Source organism: Centruroides sculpturatus, unplaced genomic scaffold, assembly GCF_000671375.1.
Source record: "Centruroides sculpturatus isolate CEXI.00-Female unplaced genomic scaffold, Cexi_2.0 scaffold824, whole genome shotgun sequence".
Classification (NCBI taxonomy): domain Eukaryota; kingdom Metazoa; phylum Arthropoda; class Arachnida; order Scorpiones; family Buthidae; genus Centruroides; species Centruroides sculpturatus.
In genome coordinates this window covers 205,979-227,465 of record NW_019385313.1, presented here as the reverse complement: position 1 = coordinate 227,465, position 21,487 = coordinate 205,979, and the positions used below count along the sequence as shown (strand labels likewise).

Below are 21,487 nucleotides of genomic sequence, written 5' to 3'. Positions count from 1 at the left end.
GCAAGTTACTTTAAAAAATATTTATTAATTCAATTTTATTAATTTGTTCTACATTCCGATCTCGTGCATTACGTAATTTGAAAAGTCCGTTAAAAGCTATCAATTCGAAAACAAAGGTATTCGATTTCGCCTGAAGACGACAGTCGTAAACTGTTGAAAGTACTAGCGAACATATCTGAAATTTAACAAATCGCTGTCAATAACGCCACAACACGTAAGTGTCATAATTTTAATAAAGAGAATTAAAGAACACTGTTTTATAAGGAAATTTATAACACCGGAGTAGATAAACTAACCCAACTTCACTGCCTGTAACTGGTGTGCTTCTAGAAGAAGCTCACTGGTTAAGGCAGTGAAGTTGGGTTAGAACACCGTTTTATAAAAACAGGAAAAAAATTTATTAAATTTAAATTAACTCAAATTAGACACATGTTGGAATAATGTCATCCTCTAATAAATAGTTTCTGTAACCACATCATCATGTTAAAAACTAATTCTAATTGTGTATTTAAAGTGTACTAGAAAGCAAAGTTTTAATGCCAATTTTGTAGAACTTGATAAAATAGACACTGTACCTTTTAAAAATGTAACAAAAATCCAAAATGTAGTTATCCTATGATTTTTTAAATATTTATGTAATAAACTAAAATAATAATTTAACTTTAATCTAGCCTAGTAAATAAAAACTTGAATTATTAAGGAAAAAAATTAAGAAAATAAACAAAAAATTTTTTATGTAAACAGTTTAATTGTAAGTATCATCAAAATTCTTTGTGTAAAAATACAATTTATAAATTATTCTAAGGATTAACTCTTTTGTACTTTAATTTTTTATAGTACAACTGAAAATAGCCAAACTAGTTATTTGGCTGAAATGCATATTGTTTTATTCTATAACATACATATATTTTACATCTTTCTAAAATGCAATAAGTGTCCACAAGGTCTCAATTGTAAGTGGTTACAGTACAAGTTTGAGATACCGTAATCTCAACCATACTATTTTAGCATTTATATTAATTATCTAAAAAAAACCACCTCTCTGTTTCACAATAATTGTTATTGGTAACTATCAGTCATTAAATATTATGCTCACTGAGATAACATTAAAATACACAATTTTTGAATAGTAGTAAGTTTGTGGACATGAATATATTTATAAGGCACATCTAACATAAAAATGTTCTGCCACCAATGTCATGAAATGTTAGCACAAAAAACTCTTTGAAAATACCTAGAATTTCATATACATAATCATAATACAGATCCATATACTTGTAGATAAGTAGATCTACAGCTGACAGGAAGACTGATAAATGAATCTTAAATAAACCTGTTCAATAATAGCATAAGAAAAATAACCAGAAATGAGTTTCTCAACTTTCCTGGCAGCATTTAAAATTTTGATGATGCCATCTGTTATCATATTTTATTTAAAAACTTTTTATATTTTTAATTATTATAAAATGGCAAAAAGCTTAATTTTGAAGATAGAAATGAGTTTTATAAAAAATTGTAAATGCTAATAATGAGTAAAATTGTTATGAAGTCCAACTCTACTGGAGATACACATGACCCCCATTATTGCCCCACCCCCTCGACTTTTAACCACCAAATTTAATAGCATCAATCCCCCTAATAGACAAACCTCTCTGCAAAATTTCATAACTTTTTGACAAAACCACAATAATTATTAAGCTTCAAAGAGAGTGAAGAAAATTGTGCCCCACACACACTAATGTGAGATTCTGGACACCCCCTAATTAATTAGAAATCTATATCAAATACAAATTTTTAGAAGTAATATTTCTGATTTTAAATGAAAGAATTTTAAGTTAAACCAAAAGAAACTGGTAAAGTCACTTCCTTCTCAACGGAAGTTCGACATCCTTTTTGGTTTCCTTTACCTTCATAAATTTTGAGTCATATACAGTCCAGTTACACCTCTGTAAACCCCCACTCATCCTAAACATGTGGGAATAATACAATTCTCTCATTGGAGAAAATCATCCAAAAAGGGGATTCTTTAGTATCATTTGGGGAGTATGCCAGAAGATCCCAAGAAGGACAGACGTATTCCATATAAGCTCCATATGGCCAACGCCCATATTAACTCCCAAAGTTCATACTAAGTTTATTTCTAAGTTATGAAGATAAAGACAATGATTAATGAAGTGCCGACAGAGAATTAAAAAGGGACAATAACAAAACTAAAAGAGTTAACCAAAGATAAGGACATTAGCATCTACTTGTATACAGAAGAAAAGAATATACTTTGAGGTAGTATAATTTTAACTGGAATTGTGATCTCTCTCTTGATAGTATAAATAGATATAGTTGAAAGTCCAATTTGTATACTTTTTCTTTTGTTTATTAAATATTCGTTTTTATTGTTAAAGAAATGTCTCTTAAAATGCCTGAATCAAAATATTTTATCATCTCCATAACTTTCCATTTCGCATGTTAATCCACATACGCTAAATTTGATTAACTGGTGTCATTATCCTGATGTTGAATAGAGACTTCACCGTCTATATCCTTTTTATTAATAAAAGTCCTCCTATAAAAAGTTTTAGTGAGCCAATCTAATGATTGTGTGTCAGTAAGTGACATAGGTCAAATATCTATGCTCATGGCTTCTCACACTAACATACATACATACATACAGAAATTACACCCAAATATTTTTTTTTGCATTTCTCAACATTTCAAGATGTCCTAAGTCCAAAAATATAAAAATCTGAAGGGGGTCATGCTTTGCTGGATTACAATGCTTTCTCTCTGTATAACAGCCAAGAAAGTAATAATATGCAACATCAATTGTTCGTACAAAAAAAAAACAATTAAAATTTTGCATATTTTTTTATTTTATTCATTTTTGTATTTTTAACTTATAATACAGAATATTAGAATTGCTGTAGACAAATTTTAAGTTCTGTAATGAAATGTTCTAATACAGGTACTTAAACTTGCTATGCAGTCAAACTTTGTTAAATAAGGATCTTTGCATTTGAAAGCATTTATGAATTGTGTTTATTTGTTATTTTTCTATAATAAAACAATCCATTAAAGTTTACATTATGGTTTATTTGTTTACTATCTTCAATAGTTCATTCATTCATTGTTGGAAATGTTTTACAAAAAATCATTATGACTGTAGTAAAAATTTGAAACTCTTTTTTTAAAGGATATTTGGAGTGTTGAAATTCAGCAAATCATATATATTCTTCTTCATATGTAATTTATTCAGTTATAAAAAGTTTCTTTTCAATTTTTATTATACATTTACTTACATTAATATATGAAAAGTTCTTCAAGCTGAAAATTATTTATACAAAAGTGTATTACTATTGAATATGTGCAAATTGCAACAATATAAACTATATTTCAATATTAGTATTTAAATATGAGAAATTATAGTAAAATTAATGCAATATAAAATAATTTAAATTAAAAATTAGGTATTACATACTTCTCCATGCAAATCTGTATTTAAGAGCATTAGAGCACAAGTTAATGTATGGACAGCATCTGAAATTGTTTAAGAAAAAAAAAAAAAGGATTAGTATATCATTATGTAAAATTTCATTTACATAAAGATTACAATTAGAGATTTTTAATATATTATAAATTAAAAATTATTTTTAACCAATAAAATCTTCTAGTAAATCAAAAGAATTACTGTATTGCTTCTTCATTTTAAATTTAATTAAAAAATTATAAGATTTAAGTTTATGGCATATATAATACCTTATGAAAATATATATCAATACATATACAGTGTGTGTGCGTGCGGGCGCTTATAATAATATTTTTAAAAATCAATATAAAATTTTAATATACACTGGACGACAAAAAAAATAACGCACCATGAAGGACTTGTTGGATTTGAATAAAAATTGGTATATGACATCATCATAGCTAGACAGGTATATGATTGCAACCATAAAACAAAAACATACTTTATTGTTCAGTAATATACAATACAGTGCAGGCGCTAATATCCTGTTGGGCCGCCTCTAGCACGGATACAAGCTGTGATACGCCTTGGCATGGAGGCATAGAGGTCACGAATAATGTTCTGAGGCATATCTGACCATGCATGATGCAATTGGGACTCAAGATTCGTCAGATCCTGTGGCTGTCGCAGCTGGCGACCTAGGTGGTCCCACACATGTTCGATTAACGATAAATCTGGAGATCGTGCAGGCCAAGGAAGTGTGGCAACGTTACGTAGGCATGCTTGGGAGACCGCTGCAGTGTGTGGCCGGGCATTATCCTGCTGGAATATGCCTGTCGGAAGCCCTGCCATGAGGGGCAACACATGTGGCTGGAGGATGTCTTGCACATATCGTTGGGCTGTGAGGGTAGTACGCATGACAACTAGAGGCGTCCTACTGTCGTATGTTATGGCTCCCCACACCATAACACTGGGGGTTGGACCCGTGTGCCGCTCCACAGTATAGGCCGGGTTGACACCTTGACCAGCAGGCCGCCATACTCTCACACGGCCATCGTGAGCCCCCAAACAAAAGCGGGATTCGTCACTGAAGACAATACGCTGCCAGTCGGTAGCTGTCCACGATTGTCGTGCACGACACCACTGCAGACGGAGGCGTCGGTGGGTGGCTGTTAACGGTAGAACACGTACTGGGCATCGGGAGATCAATCCGCCTTCTACTAAGCGCCTGGAAATGGTGCGGCTGGATACACGGTTCTGTAATGCAGGTGCCACCGCTGCATGAATGGTAGATGATGAAGCTGTAGGTGCTGTCCGTGCTTGACGTACAATGAGACGATCCTCCCTTCTGGTGGTCTGTCGATGGCGTCCGGAACCCGTTTGCCGTTCGTGTGTACCCCTACTTACCCACTGCTCATAACACATCCTAACAGTTCTATCAGAACGGTTAAGATGGCGGCCAATCCGACGGTATGACCATCCTCCTTCTCTCAATCCAACAATGCGACCTCTCTCAAACTCACTTAACTGAGTGTAAGGTTGTCGATTGCGTCGTAGAGGCATGTCTGTCACACAATGAAGTCGAAACCACGAATAAAAGCGCAGAACATATGCACAAGTCGTCACAGCATGCACTTTTATACCAGATAGCGGAAGCATTTTTTTCCCTCTGGTGGCGATGTAACACAACAACCTGCTCTCAAAAGCTAATCATTTACATATCTAGCTAAGATGATGCAACATACCAATTTTTATTCAAATCCAACAAGTCCTTCATGGTGCGTTATTTTTTTTGTCGTCCAGTGTATTCTTTTAAAAGAATTTTATTTCTAATTCTGTAGTTTTTTTTATAACTAATATAGATGTTTTTTAGTAATAGGCTATATCAGTTTATTGGAAAGTTTATTATAAATGAATCATCAAATAACAAACTTGCAAGCCTGGAATATATCATAAAAATAGCAACCAACTGAATCTTAAAAGAAATTCCAGGATATTCTATTATAAACTCTAATGTTTTCAATCTTTACAGGAGATCTTCCTCAGGATATAGCGTTCTCCAAATTGGAATGTGAAAATGGAACATTTTTAAGAATTATTTGAAAAAAACAAGAATTTTTTTTTAAAGAATTCTCTCAAAAATTTTTTATTTATCTAAATGCTATATCCTGAAGAAGATCTGTGAAGATCAAAAACGTTTACAATAGAATATCCTGAAATTTCTTTTAAGGTTCAGTTGGTTGCTATTTTTTATGAATCATCAAATTTCAAGCAACTGTATTTCTGACAATTATTCAGATTTAACAATAATAAGAGAAACATTAAAAGAATTAGAAACTATCCAAGTTTGTGTTATAGGACTACAGATGTTCTGTATGTGTTCCTTTGGTAACATAACACATCCAAGCAGAAGTCCAATTTGCCCCATTGTAGCTTGTTTCCCTAAATGGTTGTAATTACAGCAATAATGCAATCCTGAAGCTTCGCCATAGATGTTAGTAATGGAGGCACATAAACTGTGTCCTTTACATACCTCAATAGAAAAAAAAAAAAACATCATACAGTGGGAAGTCCAGAGATCTGGGAGGCATCTGTACAGTGATAAGTCATTGCAATGACCAATCCAGCAGGGTGAGTGTTCTGCATTCAGGTATTGATGCACCTCATTGATGCTGGAAGACATTGGAAATGACTTCTGTTGCATAGCCACAATTTTGACAATGAATGTCATGCTGCCACCTGGTGTACCATAAAGAAATTTTCACATGTTTCAAATTTAGAGTTTCTCTTTCATTTTATGTCTGGCTTGGATGACCTAGCTTGATATTTTGGAAGTTACAGGACTTTAAAACCTACAGATTCATTTGTAATAACTCTGTACAATACACACATATTGCTTTACAAGGAAATGACAATATTTCTATAAGTCTAGGGGAATAAAAAACGTCATATAAACATCTCTCTTCAAAATGCATTGTTTCAGTTAGTTTAGGAGTTGCTCTACAGCACTGCTACACATTGCAGAAAAGCCTGGTCTCAGCCATTTAGCTTCTGTGCTATACTAAAGTGCCAAGAATTGCAATCAAACTTTATTCTTGTAAAAGACAAAATTCTAAACATAAGAAGCTGATGGACAAAGATTGAGGCTATTCTGTAGTACTTAGAAATGCTATAGAATAGTCTAATACCATTAAAAGGTAACAAACACAAAGTCATTGAAGTCTTGGAACACAAAAAATAATAAATAATGATCCTTTTTGGACAGCTTTGTCTTCAATTTTATTAAAAGTAATTCTACATTGGAAGAACATTTACAAAACCATTAGAAAGGTTTAAAGTTCAGTCTAGTGCTGAAACAATGTATTTGAATGGCTATGCTTATAGGACAATTTTGAATCTATAGGCCTCTAGAACATGCTGTAAAAATATTGTCACTGTCATGGAACAACCTGTGTATACATACACACACACAATTTTCCAAATCAAAAATATTTTTTTCAATTTCATCTTAATATTTCCAATAAACTAATATAGAATTTTTTTAATAACAGTTATAAAAACTAAATCACAGATAAATTCTCTAAAAAAAATTATTATTAAAATTTTAAATTGCTTTCTAAAATATATCCTTGATGTTCATTGGAAAGAAAGATTGTAAAATAAGACAGAATCCAATATGAAATTTTAAGAACAAGTTTTGTCCAAAAATTATGTAAATATTTTTCTAATTTTATTAACACTTATCAAATTTATTGCAAATAAAGTATAATATAATTTTAGTAAGTTTAATCAACCATTAAGTCAAAATTATACTTCAATAAATGCATTTAATATATTATATATATGTATATAAAGTATTTTACATTTGATTACTGTCTTGCTTCTTGATATTTTAAACATTTTCAAAATATTTAATCACATTGAATATATATATAAACATCTCAATAACCTGATCAACCCAACCAATCATCAGCCAAATTAATCTTTTAAGCATAATTAATATTTGAAATGAGAAGTCAATCTAAAATATAAAATATTCAATAACTACATTTAATTTTATGTAAACCTGAATAACTTGGTATCTTCAGATAGAAATCATATATCAAACATTTCAATTATATGTAAAATTAGATAAACATGATTTGTTTTTTTAAACAGTTTATTAGTTGTTTAAGTTTTACATGAAAAGGTTGCAAATGCAATGTCTAAAAAATTAAATGTCTAAATTAAAAAATGATTGATGCAGATCTACTTTGACTCAAATACAGTATAATTTTCAAGCATCCAGTAAGCATCAATTTTTTTGTGTCTAGAGAAATTTCAAGTTATGAAACTATTAGAACAATGTTATATATGAACATAAATACAAAAAAAATTATTTCAAAATTATGAAAAAAACTGCTGAGTTGATATTTACTTTTAACTGTGACAAACAATGATGAAAACATTTTCAAATACATAACAAGTTTCCATAAACTCAGATTTCATATCTCTATGTTACAATGTATAAAAAATGTTAGCAGTCAAAGTATCTTAACAATTTATCTATAATCTCCTCTGTAACAAAAAACAATATAAAGACAGAAATATAATCACCATCCAAAATAAAAGTTAAATTGAGCAGAATACACATTCAGACAATGCATCATCTTTCTAGCAAATGATTGCCTATTTTATCTTTCAAAGGTCAAATAGTAGACATCAATTTTCTTGTATTTTTTTATAATAAAAATTTTGTGATTCTTGATGCAAAAAATTATCAGAATGGTCATTATCAATCTGATATTTTATACATAGCATTCATTCTTGAACTTACATTTTTGATTTTTCTAGCTATGTATGAAATATTTAAGAATAAAATTCAAAATCCTTTGTTCCAAATGAAATGATTTTAAATGTTTGATTTAAAATATGTTCTAGAAAGTGTGATGTATTTTCAATTTTTTGCTTTAATTTTGCAATTTTTTATTTTAGAACTTTAAGCCTTGAAAAAAAAACCTTCTTATAAGTGCAAAATCAGATCTGATTACAACATTATAACAAATGTTAGATATGTTTATCATTTGAAATTAATATTATATTTGTGTCCACTTTGGATGTTCTTGTAAAATTGTTATACTGAGAGAAGAGTGAATACAAGTATAATGTAAGTAATTAAGAACAAGAAGCACATATCAAAATTTGAAATTAATATTTTAATCTTTGAAAGCATAAAAAAGAAGAAGCTTGCTTATGGGGTGTTTATGATGCTGCAGCATCTCAATGATATCAAAGCAATTGGTATTGCTATCTTAAAATAAAAATATTAGGTGTATAAATATGACTCTGCCCTTTTTTAATAGACGGCGTTAGTAGTACTGTTTGCATGCAACTGAATTGGGTAACCTTTTACTTGAAAGGTTTGACAGCATTCTTCAAAAATAAGTCTAAGACATCTATTTAAATTGTAAACAATAATTATTTTTATATGGTTAAAAATGTCAAGTTTTGTGCCAGAAAACAGCATTTGTGGGAAGTTTTGCTTCACTATTTTATTTCAAAGAAAACCGCAGAAGAAACATATCGTTTGCTGTTGAAAATTTGTGGTGAACATGCTCCATCCAATACAACGTAGAGAGTGGTTTCGACAGTTTAAAAATAATGATTTTGATAAACATGACAAAGAACGTGGAAAACCACCAAAAAAAATTCCAAGATGAAGAATTGAAAGCATTACTGGATGATATTCCTTGCCAAACACAATCGGCTGCTGTTTTAACATTACGCAACCATGTATTTCCCAACATCTACATGCAATGGAAATGGTTCAAAAGCAAGGAAATTGGGTCCTATATGAATTGAAAAAAAGAGACATTGAACATTGAAAAACCATATGTGAATTATCACTCCAAAAACAAAAAATAAAAGGGTTTTTGTACTGAATGGTTACTGGGGATGAAAAATGAATTCACTTTGACAACCCTAAATGATCAAAGGCATGGATGCATCCAGGTGAACCAGGTCCATCAATGCCAAAACCGAATATTCATGAAGTAAGGTTATATTGTGTATCTGGTGGGACCAAAAAGGTTGAGCTGTTGCAACCTTTATACTATGAGCTGTTGCAACCGAGTAAGACAATCAATGCTGAATGTTACAAATAACAGTTAATCAAACTGAATGAAGCATTGAAGCAAAAACATCCAGAATATGCCAAAAGATACAACAAGGTTATTTTTCAACATGACAACATTCACACACATGTTGCAAGGCCAGTCAAGGAAACTCTAGAAGCACTTCACTGGGATGTATTGCTCCACCTGCCATATTCTCCAGATATCGCTCCTTCAGATTACCATTTGTTTCAATCCATGCAGAGCAACCTTTCAGGAAGGCGGTTCAGATTTTATGAAGATATCCAAAATTGGGTTATAACTGGATTGCTTTAAAACAATCAGATTTTTTCCTTCATGGAATCCATTTGTTGCCTGACAGATGGGCAAATGTTGTATCTTCTGATGGAAAATATTTGGAATAAATCTTTCTTGCATTTTATAAATAAAAACAAACGTGTTATATTTACTGAAAAAAGGGTAGAGTTAAATTTATACAGCCAATATAATAATACATATTGCATAACTTCAATTAGATAACTAAAGTAATTCTAAGATAAGTGGGAGACATTCCCTTAAAAAGAATAGGACATGTGTTTTGGCTTCCTGGAATATGCCTTGAGAAGCACCCATATTCTCAAAATCACAATGCATAGTTTATGTAGTAAATTTATTGTTTGATAGAAAACTAGCAAGCATGTAGAGCTATCACATTAATATATACATGATGTAGTCTGAATTAAATTTTTACGTTGTAATGCAGATTGTATTTGTTCTTGTTACAGTTAAATATTTATAAAGCTGTATAAGAATTGCTATATGTTAATAAAACAAAAACATAGCAAAGTTTTTAAAATTAATTGTATTTATTGGCTATATATAAGATGGATATTTAAAAATATATATAGTTTGTAAAATAATTTTTAAATTGAATAATTACTTTAAAATTTAAGAAAGTAAAGTAGAACCACACTTTAACAAAACCAGATGCACCACCATTATTATGGTCCAGAATAATATCTAAAACTATAAACACAAATATAATTATATATTTATTAAGCACTTTTTAATTACTATATATATTTAGTCATTGCAATCTACATATATTGTGCTGTAATTACTTGGAATTCTTGATTAAATTTTTTACAGTGAGTGTGAAATAATGGTGGCACTTCAGGTTTTTTTAAGTGCAATGTTAGACTTGTATGATTGGCAGAATATAGATCATGTATCATATACAAAATTTTGATTCACAATGTCAATGTCACACTCAGCCAATCAGCTGTGTGTGACATTGTTTTAATGCTTACATATCTAGAAACAACATTATATACTTAAAAATTTACAATACTAACCTTGTGATTTGAACACTCCTGGATTACATTCAAGATATCTTTTAGAAAAATGAACTAGAACCCTTTCCCTTTCTTGAGTTTCTCCAATTAAACAAAACTTCTTTAGAAACTTACGAAGTGCCATATCTAGCATATCACTCGAGAAATCAAAGAATTTGAGATATTCTTCAGCAACTACTCGACTGAAATCATTACTATATTAAAAAAAAAAAAAGTTTAGAAATGGCACAGAAGCAATTTTAAAAAAATATATAAATCATTATTATAGTATTTCTGAACTAAAGATGCATTACAATTAGCATAGAAAGAAATAATTTTTATAAAATTCATATTATTATAAAAACATATCATTACTTAACACACAACTAAAGATTATGTAATTATATTTATATGCACAGAAATTCATCTTTAATCTTCAGCTAAAAATAAAAACAATTATAAATGAAAGACAAAACACAAATTCTCACTGCATGTTTTAACAAAACTCTTGAAGTTTCAACAAGATTTTAAGAAAATTTTGAGTTTACAAAACAAGCACACAGATATTTATCTTACTATGATATAATCAAAACTACAACTTTCATCAATTTTATGATGAAATAAATTAGAGTTTTATTTGTATTTGAATTACAAATATTTATGCCATACAGAGCTATAAAATATTTTATTGAACATTCTACAATTACCTATGTGAGGTCCTGGATAGAGTCTGAATCTCTCATTAAACATATAAAAGCTGGAATTCATTTAAGAAAATTACAATTGGCATACTGTATATTGTTTTCATCAAATCAATGGTAAATAGAAATTTCCTAATTCAGTTCTACTTATTTTGATTCATTTAAGTTTATGTATTTAAATGTTCAAATCATTTTAAATTCAAATTTGTTATTGCATATTGGTTTGATTATAGAACAATTGTAAACATTCCAGTAAATTCATAACCTGATGATGGCCCATTAATCAGGTTGAAAACATTAGTTTAAAGTAGTAAAATGATTCTCAGCAATAAGGTGTATACGTTATATAATATTCAATGAGTCTGAGTATATGTTGAAGTCTACTTATTTCATATAATTTTCTTAAATGTAAGATTCATTGCATGTTTCTTTTAATATAATTGTGTAAATAACATTCAAATTAATACAATAATTCTTAATGTTATTAGTTGTCAAATATAAAAATCAACAAGTCCAAAAACAGATATAATGTTAAGTGAATTTCTGATGATATTATTATTATGTTACTAATCATAACTTTGAATTTACTTCATTAATAACAGCCAATTGATAATAATGATTATAATCCATATTGTTCCAAATAGTAATACAAGAAACATTAATTCAATGGTCATGAGTTAGGAGGTTGTAATACCAATATCCTAAACCATAAATCAAATTAAATCATCCAATCGATTTAATTTAGTTTATGAATGAAATGCAAGATAAAAACAAATGTTTTGATCTTGCATTTCATTCATAAACTAGCTGCTTGAAGGTTGTGATTTTCATTATTGTTTAATTACTTAGCATAATGAAAGCAAATAAGAAACAAAGATTTGTCCATCAAAGATAAATTTCAAATTTTTAGAATACTACATCTGTAAACTGAAACTAATCAAACAATTGAAGCAGCACCAACCTTTATCTTCAATTGCTATACATTAACCTCAAAATGTTTTTTGCATTTTTAAAATGTTGATACAGTATTTTACAGTTTAAATTTGAACCTTCAAAAGAATATCACTGGCAATGGAACAATGGAAATTCAAACATTTGTTCTAGTATATTAGTTTTATATTATATTAGTATATATGTTTAGTTTTGCATCTTAAAAAACTTTAACTGAAGATGACCTTAAAAAAGCTGAAAACATTTTGAGAAAATGTTTAAGAAAAAGCTGAATGTATAGCAACTGAGGATAGTGCTGGTTAGTGCTGTTTTGATTGAAAAATTTCACTGCCAGTTTTGTGCAAATTTTGAAAAACAAACTAAACATTAAAATAGCAGTAGAAAAAATTAAGAACATGATTTGTAAGATAAATTAGACTAGAAAAGATAGTAAAATTGAATTAGTTTTGAAGCTTTAGTTTATTAATATTTATGGCAGAATAATTATATGAAACTATGGCAAGACTTTCATTGCAACTGATGTTCAACTGGCGGAAAAAACAAGAGAATATTGTGCACAGATGCACTCATGGTGAGAAGAAAGGTTCTGATTCTTTACAACTGAATTATGGATAAGTACATGAATTATGGACAAGACAGAATAGCCAAACATTATTGCTGAACAAAAAATAAACTCCAATTATTGCTGAATATTCTGATTAGTTAAATGGAATATAAACTTGAAATGAAAGATTGTTAACATGTGATTGTGCTGTACCAACAAAACAGTTGGTCATTAAAAACCATTAAAATAAATTCCATCTTGCAAAAATATCATCACTGATTGAGCCAAGCAATTAAGGAATTGTATCTAAGTTAAAAGAAGCATGCTATAGTAGTAATATATATTCAAGAATTTCAGGAGCAATAGGTAATAGTCAAAGAACTTTCTTACTTGACACACAATTTAACAATATCATGAAATCAAGTGTCTGAGAAAGCTATGAAAATTATTTAAAAAGGATTTTTTTTTTTAAAATAAACACACATCTGAAAACAAACTTGTGTCTAATGAAGAGGATATAACATACAATACTCCAAGATGATATATCTAAAGAAAAGTTTAAGAATTGGATAACAATTAAGAAAATTACAGTGTCTGCTAGAATATCATCAAAAATATGCCAAATTGTTACTGAAGAAAGCTCTGAAGAATTATAGAATGAAATTGAAGAAAATCAGTCAGATGCAAAAAGCTCTGCAAGTACTTTATCATGGCACACTGATGTGTTGCATTTCAAAAAACATTATAAATATGAACATTTTATTAATAAAATATTGAAAAAATCTGGTAATAATGCTAGACAAACTACAAATAGTAATTATTATTATAATTAATAAACTTTTAAGTTAATAATTAAATTCATTTATTAACATTTTAAATTGTTTTAATATGTTTTTAAATTATCTGATTCAGTAAGACCAGAATTTCCACTAATTAGTGTAATTACTTTCATTACATAATGTTATCACTTTACCAATATAAGCTAGACCTAAAGTAATTATAATAAAGAGGCACGTACTATATTTGGAAACCAGACGAATTAAACATAAAAAAGAGAACTTACTTTTTACAAAGATGCCTAGAAACATCAGACTTTTTAAAACCTTCTAGATGAAACAGTCTTTTTGCAAGCCGAAAAGCAGATGGCATGTCTATGGCTTTTGGACTGTAGTGAAAACTGTGTAAACTTTCAATATCAGATTCATCGTCCATTGGTGGAGAAGAACTATGTACAGAATCTTCATCTGGTGAACTTCCATCACATTCTTTCTGATTTTCATTGTCTATTCTTTTAAGCCATATTGGCTGAGAATTTTTCTTTCCCATCTTATTATCTATTCCTTCATTTTTTATATTTTTTGGAATGGAATCCTCATTAGTATCATTTGGACTTACCTGTACATAGATTTTATTTTCATCAACCACAATATTTGTTACACCTTCTTGTTTTGATTGCATATTAGTTTGGTTATGCTGTTCTTTTATTGATAACCTTTCATTTATATTATCTTGATTGTTATTGACTAGTTCTTCACAGATGACAAATTGTCTGTTGCCCATCTTGGATTCGTCACTATCAATGTAATTTTCTTCACAAGAAATTCTTTCCATTGAAGAATTATATTGCAAATTATTAAAACACTGGTCCCTTTCTGAGCTGTTTAATGTTTGATGAAAATATTTTTTATAAATGTGTGGAATGGCTAACTTTTTTGTATCAGGAAAGTTCTTGTCTTTTGGGCTGCTTGGCTTGGAAGAGTACTCTGTTGCACTTGAAGCTGATGAGATGCTCCTAGGAGAGGTTGGAGATGTGCTATAAGGAGGAGAAGGTGACTTTTCTTCACCTACTGGAGCATTATAAGTCCAAACAATCCTTTCATTGGCAGGATTATCTTGTTTAGTGTCCAATAATGTATTTAAGGAAGAGGCTATATCATCTTCAACATCAATATTTACAGTAGTTAAAGAAGCTTTTTGCAAATGGTCCTCACTTTTGGAAGTTCGTACATAACTTGTACTGTAACTATAATTACCTTTTTTCTCAGCCACAGGGCTTTTATAATTTGATGATTCTCTCTTGACACCCTTCCCGTATAATCTCTGTTCAATTTCTTCAGGACTAGTAGGAGTGGAAATTTGACCGAAAGGAAGATTATCAGTTCTCTTGGTTCCCAGGTTGGAAGTTTTGGAATTTAAATTGATGATAAGATCACCAGTCATCACAAAAGTCTCAACCCTTGGCTGTTGTGGCCTGGTTTGAGATTTACTTGACTTAAGATTATCTGTATTGGATCCATTCTGCACAACATTATTAGATACATTTTCACAGGTTGGTGGGGGGATGTTTTCATCATTTTCTTTGATACCATTGCTTTCAAGCTGAATATTATTGAGGTTTGAACTACTATCTGTGGCAGCTTCATTAGATTCAGATTTTTTCCGTAAAGCTTCATTTGATGCTGCCATATGTCTCTTGACTTTATCTCTAATAATGGAGTCTGTAAATATAACACTTAGTTGTATATTGAAAATTATTAATGAAAAAGTCAATTAAGTTATGTTTTTGATGCAATAAAAATTGAGTAAAGAATAAATTATAAACTATTTAAAAAAGTATTATAATAGTTTTACAAGTACAAACATTAAATATAAACAAATTACAAATCCAACATTGTACAAATTTATAAATATAATAAATAAATGATAACAAGTAATTATTTACTGTGATATCCTCACAATGCTGGGCTGCAATTTTTAATCACATTCTTAATTTATTAATTTAAAATACATGTTCTCTATCTCAAATTAATAGTGTCTTGCCCCTCTACATCATATTTTTTCTGATAACAACAGTCATTCTGGTCATCTATGTAGCTCTATTCAGAAGAAAATTTTTGAATTAAATTCACGTGACTTCCGGTCTAGACTGGAAATTTGGATATTATTAATCAGGGCCTCCTGCCCAAGCTTTCTGTATCTGATCTCAACTTTCATCTATGTAACACTGTTCTCTAGATTAAGGAAGACAGTTGGAAGACAATAGAAATTTATGTCTGCACTTTTTTCAAATTGCTGCCAAATAATGTGAAAAGTTTAAATTACTTAACATTCTTTTAATTATAAAAAAAAAGCAAATTATTTTCAAAAATTATTTTAATATACTTGTATATGAACTACTGAAGATGGGCCTTAATAAAATATAACCTACTAAATGCACTGATTCCTGAAACTCATACTATTAATTTCTAAATCAATTGCTTTAAATCAAATTGACTTATTTCTATTGAGTATAATTACATACATTAAATTATCAATTAATATCTATTCTAAAATTGTCATTATGGTATTGTGTTTTTTAAACATGAAAATATAACATGTATATTAAAATAAAACCATAATCTTTACAAATACTTCACATATATGGTAATTTTAGTGTTTTCAAATATATTTGCATTGAATATGTTTCATTTTAACAAATTTATTGTTATTTCTCTCACATTTAAAAAGCACATAACATGAAAAGAGTTTTGGAACACATACTTCTGTTAATTAGGTGAGTACAGATTCATCATAGTTTACTTATATATTTATAGTTTTTAAATAAAAATATAAAAAAATATCTCAATGCCTAGACAGAAATATAAGATTTCTCTAAATTTACAATAATAGCTTTCTAGATTTCTAGAGGGTATTCAGATGAAAAGTTTACTTGTGAGAATCAGAATTGATGCCATGAGCAAAGCTGCTTATATTCGTTACTCCCCAAGAAATCACAAAAGACATTTAAATCTTGAACATTTATTTTTAGACTCTAGGGATAATATTTGAAACCCAACTCCTGACATCATCAAATTTACTCCTCTCAAACTTTTCATGATCACTTGGTATGATTTTAGTAGTTTATTAGAATAGATAACTTAAAACTATGATAAATATATATGCAAATTAATTTATCATCATCATACATTATTTACCTTTCTTTACTGTTATTGTGACTACATCATTAGACAACCTCAGGCACTTTAGAACTAAAATAAAAATATATTTTAATGATGCAAAATCTTTAAAACAGAAAAAATTATCGAATTTAAATAGAGTAATATATTTAAATATTTATATTTATAAAATTAATAATTAATGCAGATTTTTCAGGTTTCATAGAAATTCTCAGAACTCAGCACCATTATAACAATAATATAAATAAACTGCTAAAGTTGATATTACCAAAAATATTTTATTAGAAAAGTTTTTGAACTTAGTTCGGGTAATCTTCAGCTAAAAGAATATAATAAAAAATTCTTATTCATAATTTTAAATGTAAAGGACTTCTTTTCTATTTATTGTATTCTTTTAGCTGAACACAACTGTAAGTAAGGTTTAAAACCTTTCTAATTAAATTCTTTTGGTAATCTCAACTTCAGCAGTTTTTGATTTATATTACTATTTTTCAAAATTATTTCTAGACTATATGGCAAACTATTTTATCAAAATATCATATAGAATGCATGTATAATACAATTCACTTTAATCACTACTATTTCTTTTCAATCCTCCAAGAATTAATAGTGAAATGCTAACCTGCAAAGTTGAATTTTCTCCAATATTTACCTAATATATTTTACTCCAATAGAGCAGCTTCTGAACAGGTTTGTAAAAGAAATGTTAATATGATGACTTCTAGAATTACTCTATTTTAATATTGGTTTGTGTCAAGATTAAAATATTTATTCATTTATATTTCTACACAAAGTATTAATAATGTGAATTTAAAATAATTTTACAATGTAATATTAAAAAAAATTTGATTAAAAACAGAATAAATAAAACATCAAGTTCTAATACATAATCAACTAGTTGCTACTTCTAAAACTATCCTAAACCATGTTAGTTTATCCACAAGGCATTTAGAAAGTAAATGATCTTGCGGGTTTGTTTGTAAATGTTATATCTTGGACGGAATTAAATATTTAGATTTATCACTGATGCTCAAAAACGTTCAATTCCTAGTGGAATTTAACAATTTTAATTTTAAAAATTTCTAATTTTTAAATAAAAAGAAATTTGTCAAATTTTAAAAAATTTATCCAAAAATTACTTACTCTCAAAAGTATTTTTATATAATGTAGCAATAGCAATATAATTGCTGTTTTAATTCTGTTAACAATGGAAATATCTTTGAGAAGTATGGAAGCTTCGTGTATCCTTAAATAATGTTTTAACAAAACTATAGAAATTAAACTGTTTTCAAATAAAATTATAATATGCCACTAGAATAATCTGCACATTCAGTTCTCTTAAGTTTGGATAAGAATGATAATTAAAGCTTCTACAACATAGTAATAAAGAAGGATCTTTATCTTTACACTCGATAATTTCTTAATAATTATTCATGTAGCTAGATAATGGTTTAGTAGTAGTATTATCCTAGTTATCTTGAAGTTTTTGGCACAACAGCAATGAAGACTATATTACCCTAATTCAAATTATTAGAAGTAAAAAAAACCTGTACATAAAATTTTTAAAAAATGTATGAAAACATCAGATACAATAAAAATATATTTATTAATTTGACAAATTTAAGAGTTACAACAATTGAATAATAAGGACAAGAAGTTCTAAAATAAAAATAAGTATATGGTTTTATTCAAGTATACAAAAATTTATTCAAAAATACTTTTACTATTAAAATCCTTACTTATCCTTTATCCTTGTTTAAAATAAGGAAAAAAAAGCAGACTGTTATATAAACTACTAGCTGTTACCCGCGACTTCGTCAGCGGAGGTTTTGCAAGCAAACCCCATTTACATCCAATATTTCAATAACCATAGTAATTGTTATATAACACCTACCGCTGAAGAGAATTGCCGAAAATCAAACGAACTATTTTCAATTTGATCAATTTTCTGAAACGTTTACAATCGTTCTATAATCGAACCAATACGCAATAACAAATTCGAATTTAAAACNCACAGCTTAAATGAATTTTTAAAATTTGTTTATATAAATTTCGAGTTTTTAATATTTTTATAGCTACTTCGCTTGAGATTCGAATAGAGGAAAAATGAATAGCTTTCAAATAAACCAAAAAATATCAAAGTTTAAATCTTTTACAATGCAGTGGTAACAACCTGAATATAAATATCAGAAATGATTACTGCAGTAAACACAAAACTATATAAATACTAATTTTATGGGATGTTCTAAAATTAAATCATGTATGTAAAGTGAAGTTTACAAGTGAAAACAAAACATTAAAGCATCTACAAAAACAGATACAAAAATGACAAAATGGAAGCTTTCAGATCTAGTTAAGTGTTTAAAAGTGTGTTCCAAATTTTATTAAATGATATGTCATCATGTCTAGAGACTATATCTACAGATTATCATCAATAATGATTTGAGTAGTGACATTGCCACCTTTTCTTAATGTTAACAGCATGAAACAAACATTATCAAAAGAAATTAATAAAATTCCCATAATAATTTACAAAAATGATTTAGATTCTTCACAATGACAGAAAAGATTCCTTACTGAGAAACCATTTGAATAACTTTTTGCATAGAAAATAAATTATTACAAATATTATAAAAAGAGGAAGACAATTATGAAGCAATGAAGCAAGCTGTTTTCCATATGTCAAATTTGGACTTTTGTTTGTTGACTAAAAATGTACAAAAGTTTTGAGCTATCTTTATGTGACACTTTCTACCAGTTTTGATTTCAATAATATAAAAATCATTTGTGAAAGTAAGTTTTTTTGGTCCATTTTCTGTTCAATGTTTTAAATAGAACTTTTATGTATTGTGACATATTCATTGTAAAAAAAACTTTCTAACGTAATACAAGATTTCATTATTTTTTTTTTTCTGAAAACAGAACTCACTTTATAACATTTGATTTTTTTGTTTGACTTTCAGACATTTGGCTTTTAGGAACATGTTATATCTGAAAGTTGGGGGGGAGACATTCTGGGAATAAAATTTGATAGTAAGACTGATGGTGCATCATTTTCACATAAATTTGTTAATAAACATAAAAGCAATGTTAATTCAAGTTAATTTTATTATGTATATAATATTGTATTACATATAAACAAGAGATAACTTGCCTTCTTTCGTTGTAAGAGATACAACTTTCTTTTCATTTACTTTCAGTATTATATCACCAGCTTCAAGCTAAAATATAAATAAAACTTTTAGATTAAATAATTTGAATAGGTTTAGATAAATAAAATGCAATAAATTTATAATTATAATAAAATTAGATAAAACTTTGAATAACAAATATGTAAAACATAATAATAATTATAAACTTAAATTAAACTTAAAACAGCATTATTATTAGTTTCAGTCATAATCAATATTAAAAGCAAATTATGCATGGTGGGCCTTATACAAGATGCAAAAAAAAATCACACTGCAAGAACAAACATATCATTATCACTAACCGACCAATCATAATATATACGTGCTAAATTTTAAACAGTCCAACATATGTTCTATTTTTAGAAATTAAAAAATATTCCCTACAAGCATCATCATTCATTTGTCAGAAATGTTCTACATTCGAAAGACTTCAGAACCTGAAGATGGAGGCATAAGATCTCTAAAAACATTCATTCTAGTATTAATACTTCACATTACTGCCGGAGTTTGGATATTCTACATAAGTCAACTGAAATTAAATTACCATCACCTATTAAATAATTGCATTCATTTATTACTCAACATAAATCATCCTACCAGATTGTTAAATATGCACTTTCCTATTTCCAGTAATTTGATAAAATAACTTATTCTTGGTTCACAAGATCTCTCATATTGTGAGAACTTGAGTTCTTTAAATTTTTTAAAGAAATGTTCATATTTATAATTTATTGAAATTGAATTATAATAGAACATGTGTGACAAATGTGTGCATACTGAAACAATATTGATGATACAAGTCAATTTTACGTAAATTCAAATACAATTATGAATTTTATATACACAAAATTTTATATACAGTATAAGACTAATTTTTGATGAGTTAGAAATGTTATATTAATTAATTTAACAGATGATATTTCAAATTAGATTATTCCAAAATCTATAAAACAAAGTGTTACATTAGATAGTACAAGTGAGACAGTGTGAAATTTATAACTCACAGAGCTTGTAAACAGAAATGTAATAATATGTATTGAAATATCATTATAACAAATTTAAAGGGATCCTCCTGATAATGTTTGTTAAACTGAGTTTGTAATGAAAAATATAAATTAAATAACTAAATATGAAGTTTACATATAAAATAAAAATGTTATATATGTCAATTATTCCATTTTAATACTTATTTCATGTAAATAAAATAATTTAGGTCTGAAGTCGTCAATTTAATTTATGCCTCTAAATCATATTCTTC

The 21,487-nt window shown here is 28.3% G+C and overlaps 1 protein-coding gene across 6 annotated transcripts in view; it reads right to left on the bottom strand.

Annotated features, from left to right (window-relative positions):
- LOC111637510 (PH and SEC7 domain-containing protein 2-like) overlaps nt 1-20,280 on the bottom strand; it is a 62,653-nt gene extending 42,373 nt beyond the window's left edge. For 5 of the 6 annotated variants that reach the window (XM_023383010.1, XM_023383015.1, XM_023383014.1 and 2 more), the window contains exons 1-5: nt 20,193-20,280; nt 17,057-17,110; nt 14,146-15,580; nt 10,908-11,101; nt 3,473-3,531 (exon numbers count right to left, since the gene is read on the bottom strand). In XM_023383010.1, the coding sequence (XP_023238778.1) occupies nt 3,473-3,531; nt 10,908-11,101; nt 14,146-15,548 (1,656 nt within the window). In that variant the 5' untranslated portion in view covers nt 15,549-15,580; nt 17,057-17,110; nt 20,193-20,280. Of the gene's footprint in view, nt 1-3,472; nt 3,532-10,907; nt 11,102-14,145; nt 15,581-17,056; nt 17,111-17,690; nt 17,710-20,192 lie in introns of those variants that run through there. The other variant, XM_023383011.1, reaches the window with a different exon arrangement.
- Between the last annotated feature and the right edge of the window lie 1,207 nt (nt 20,281-21,487).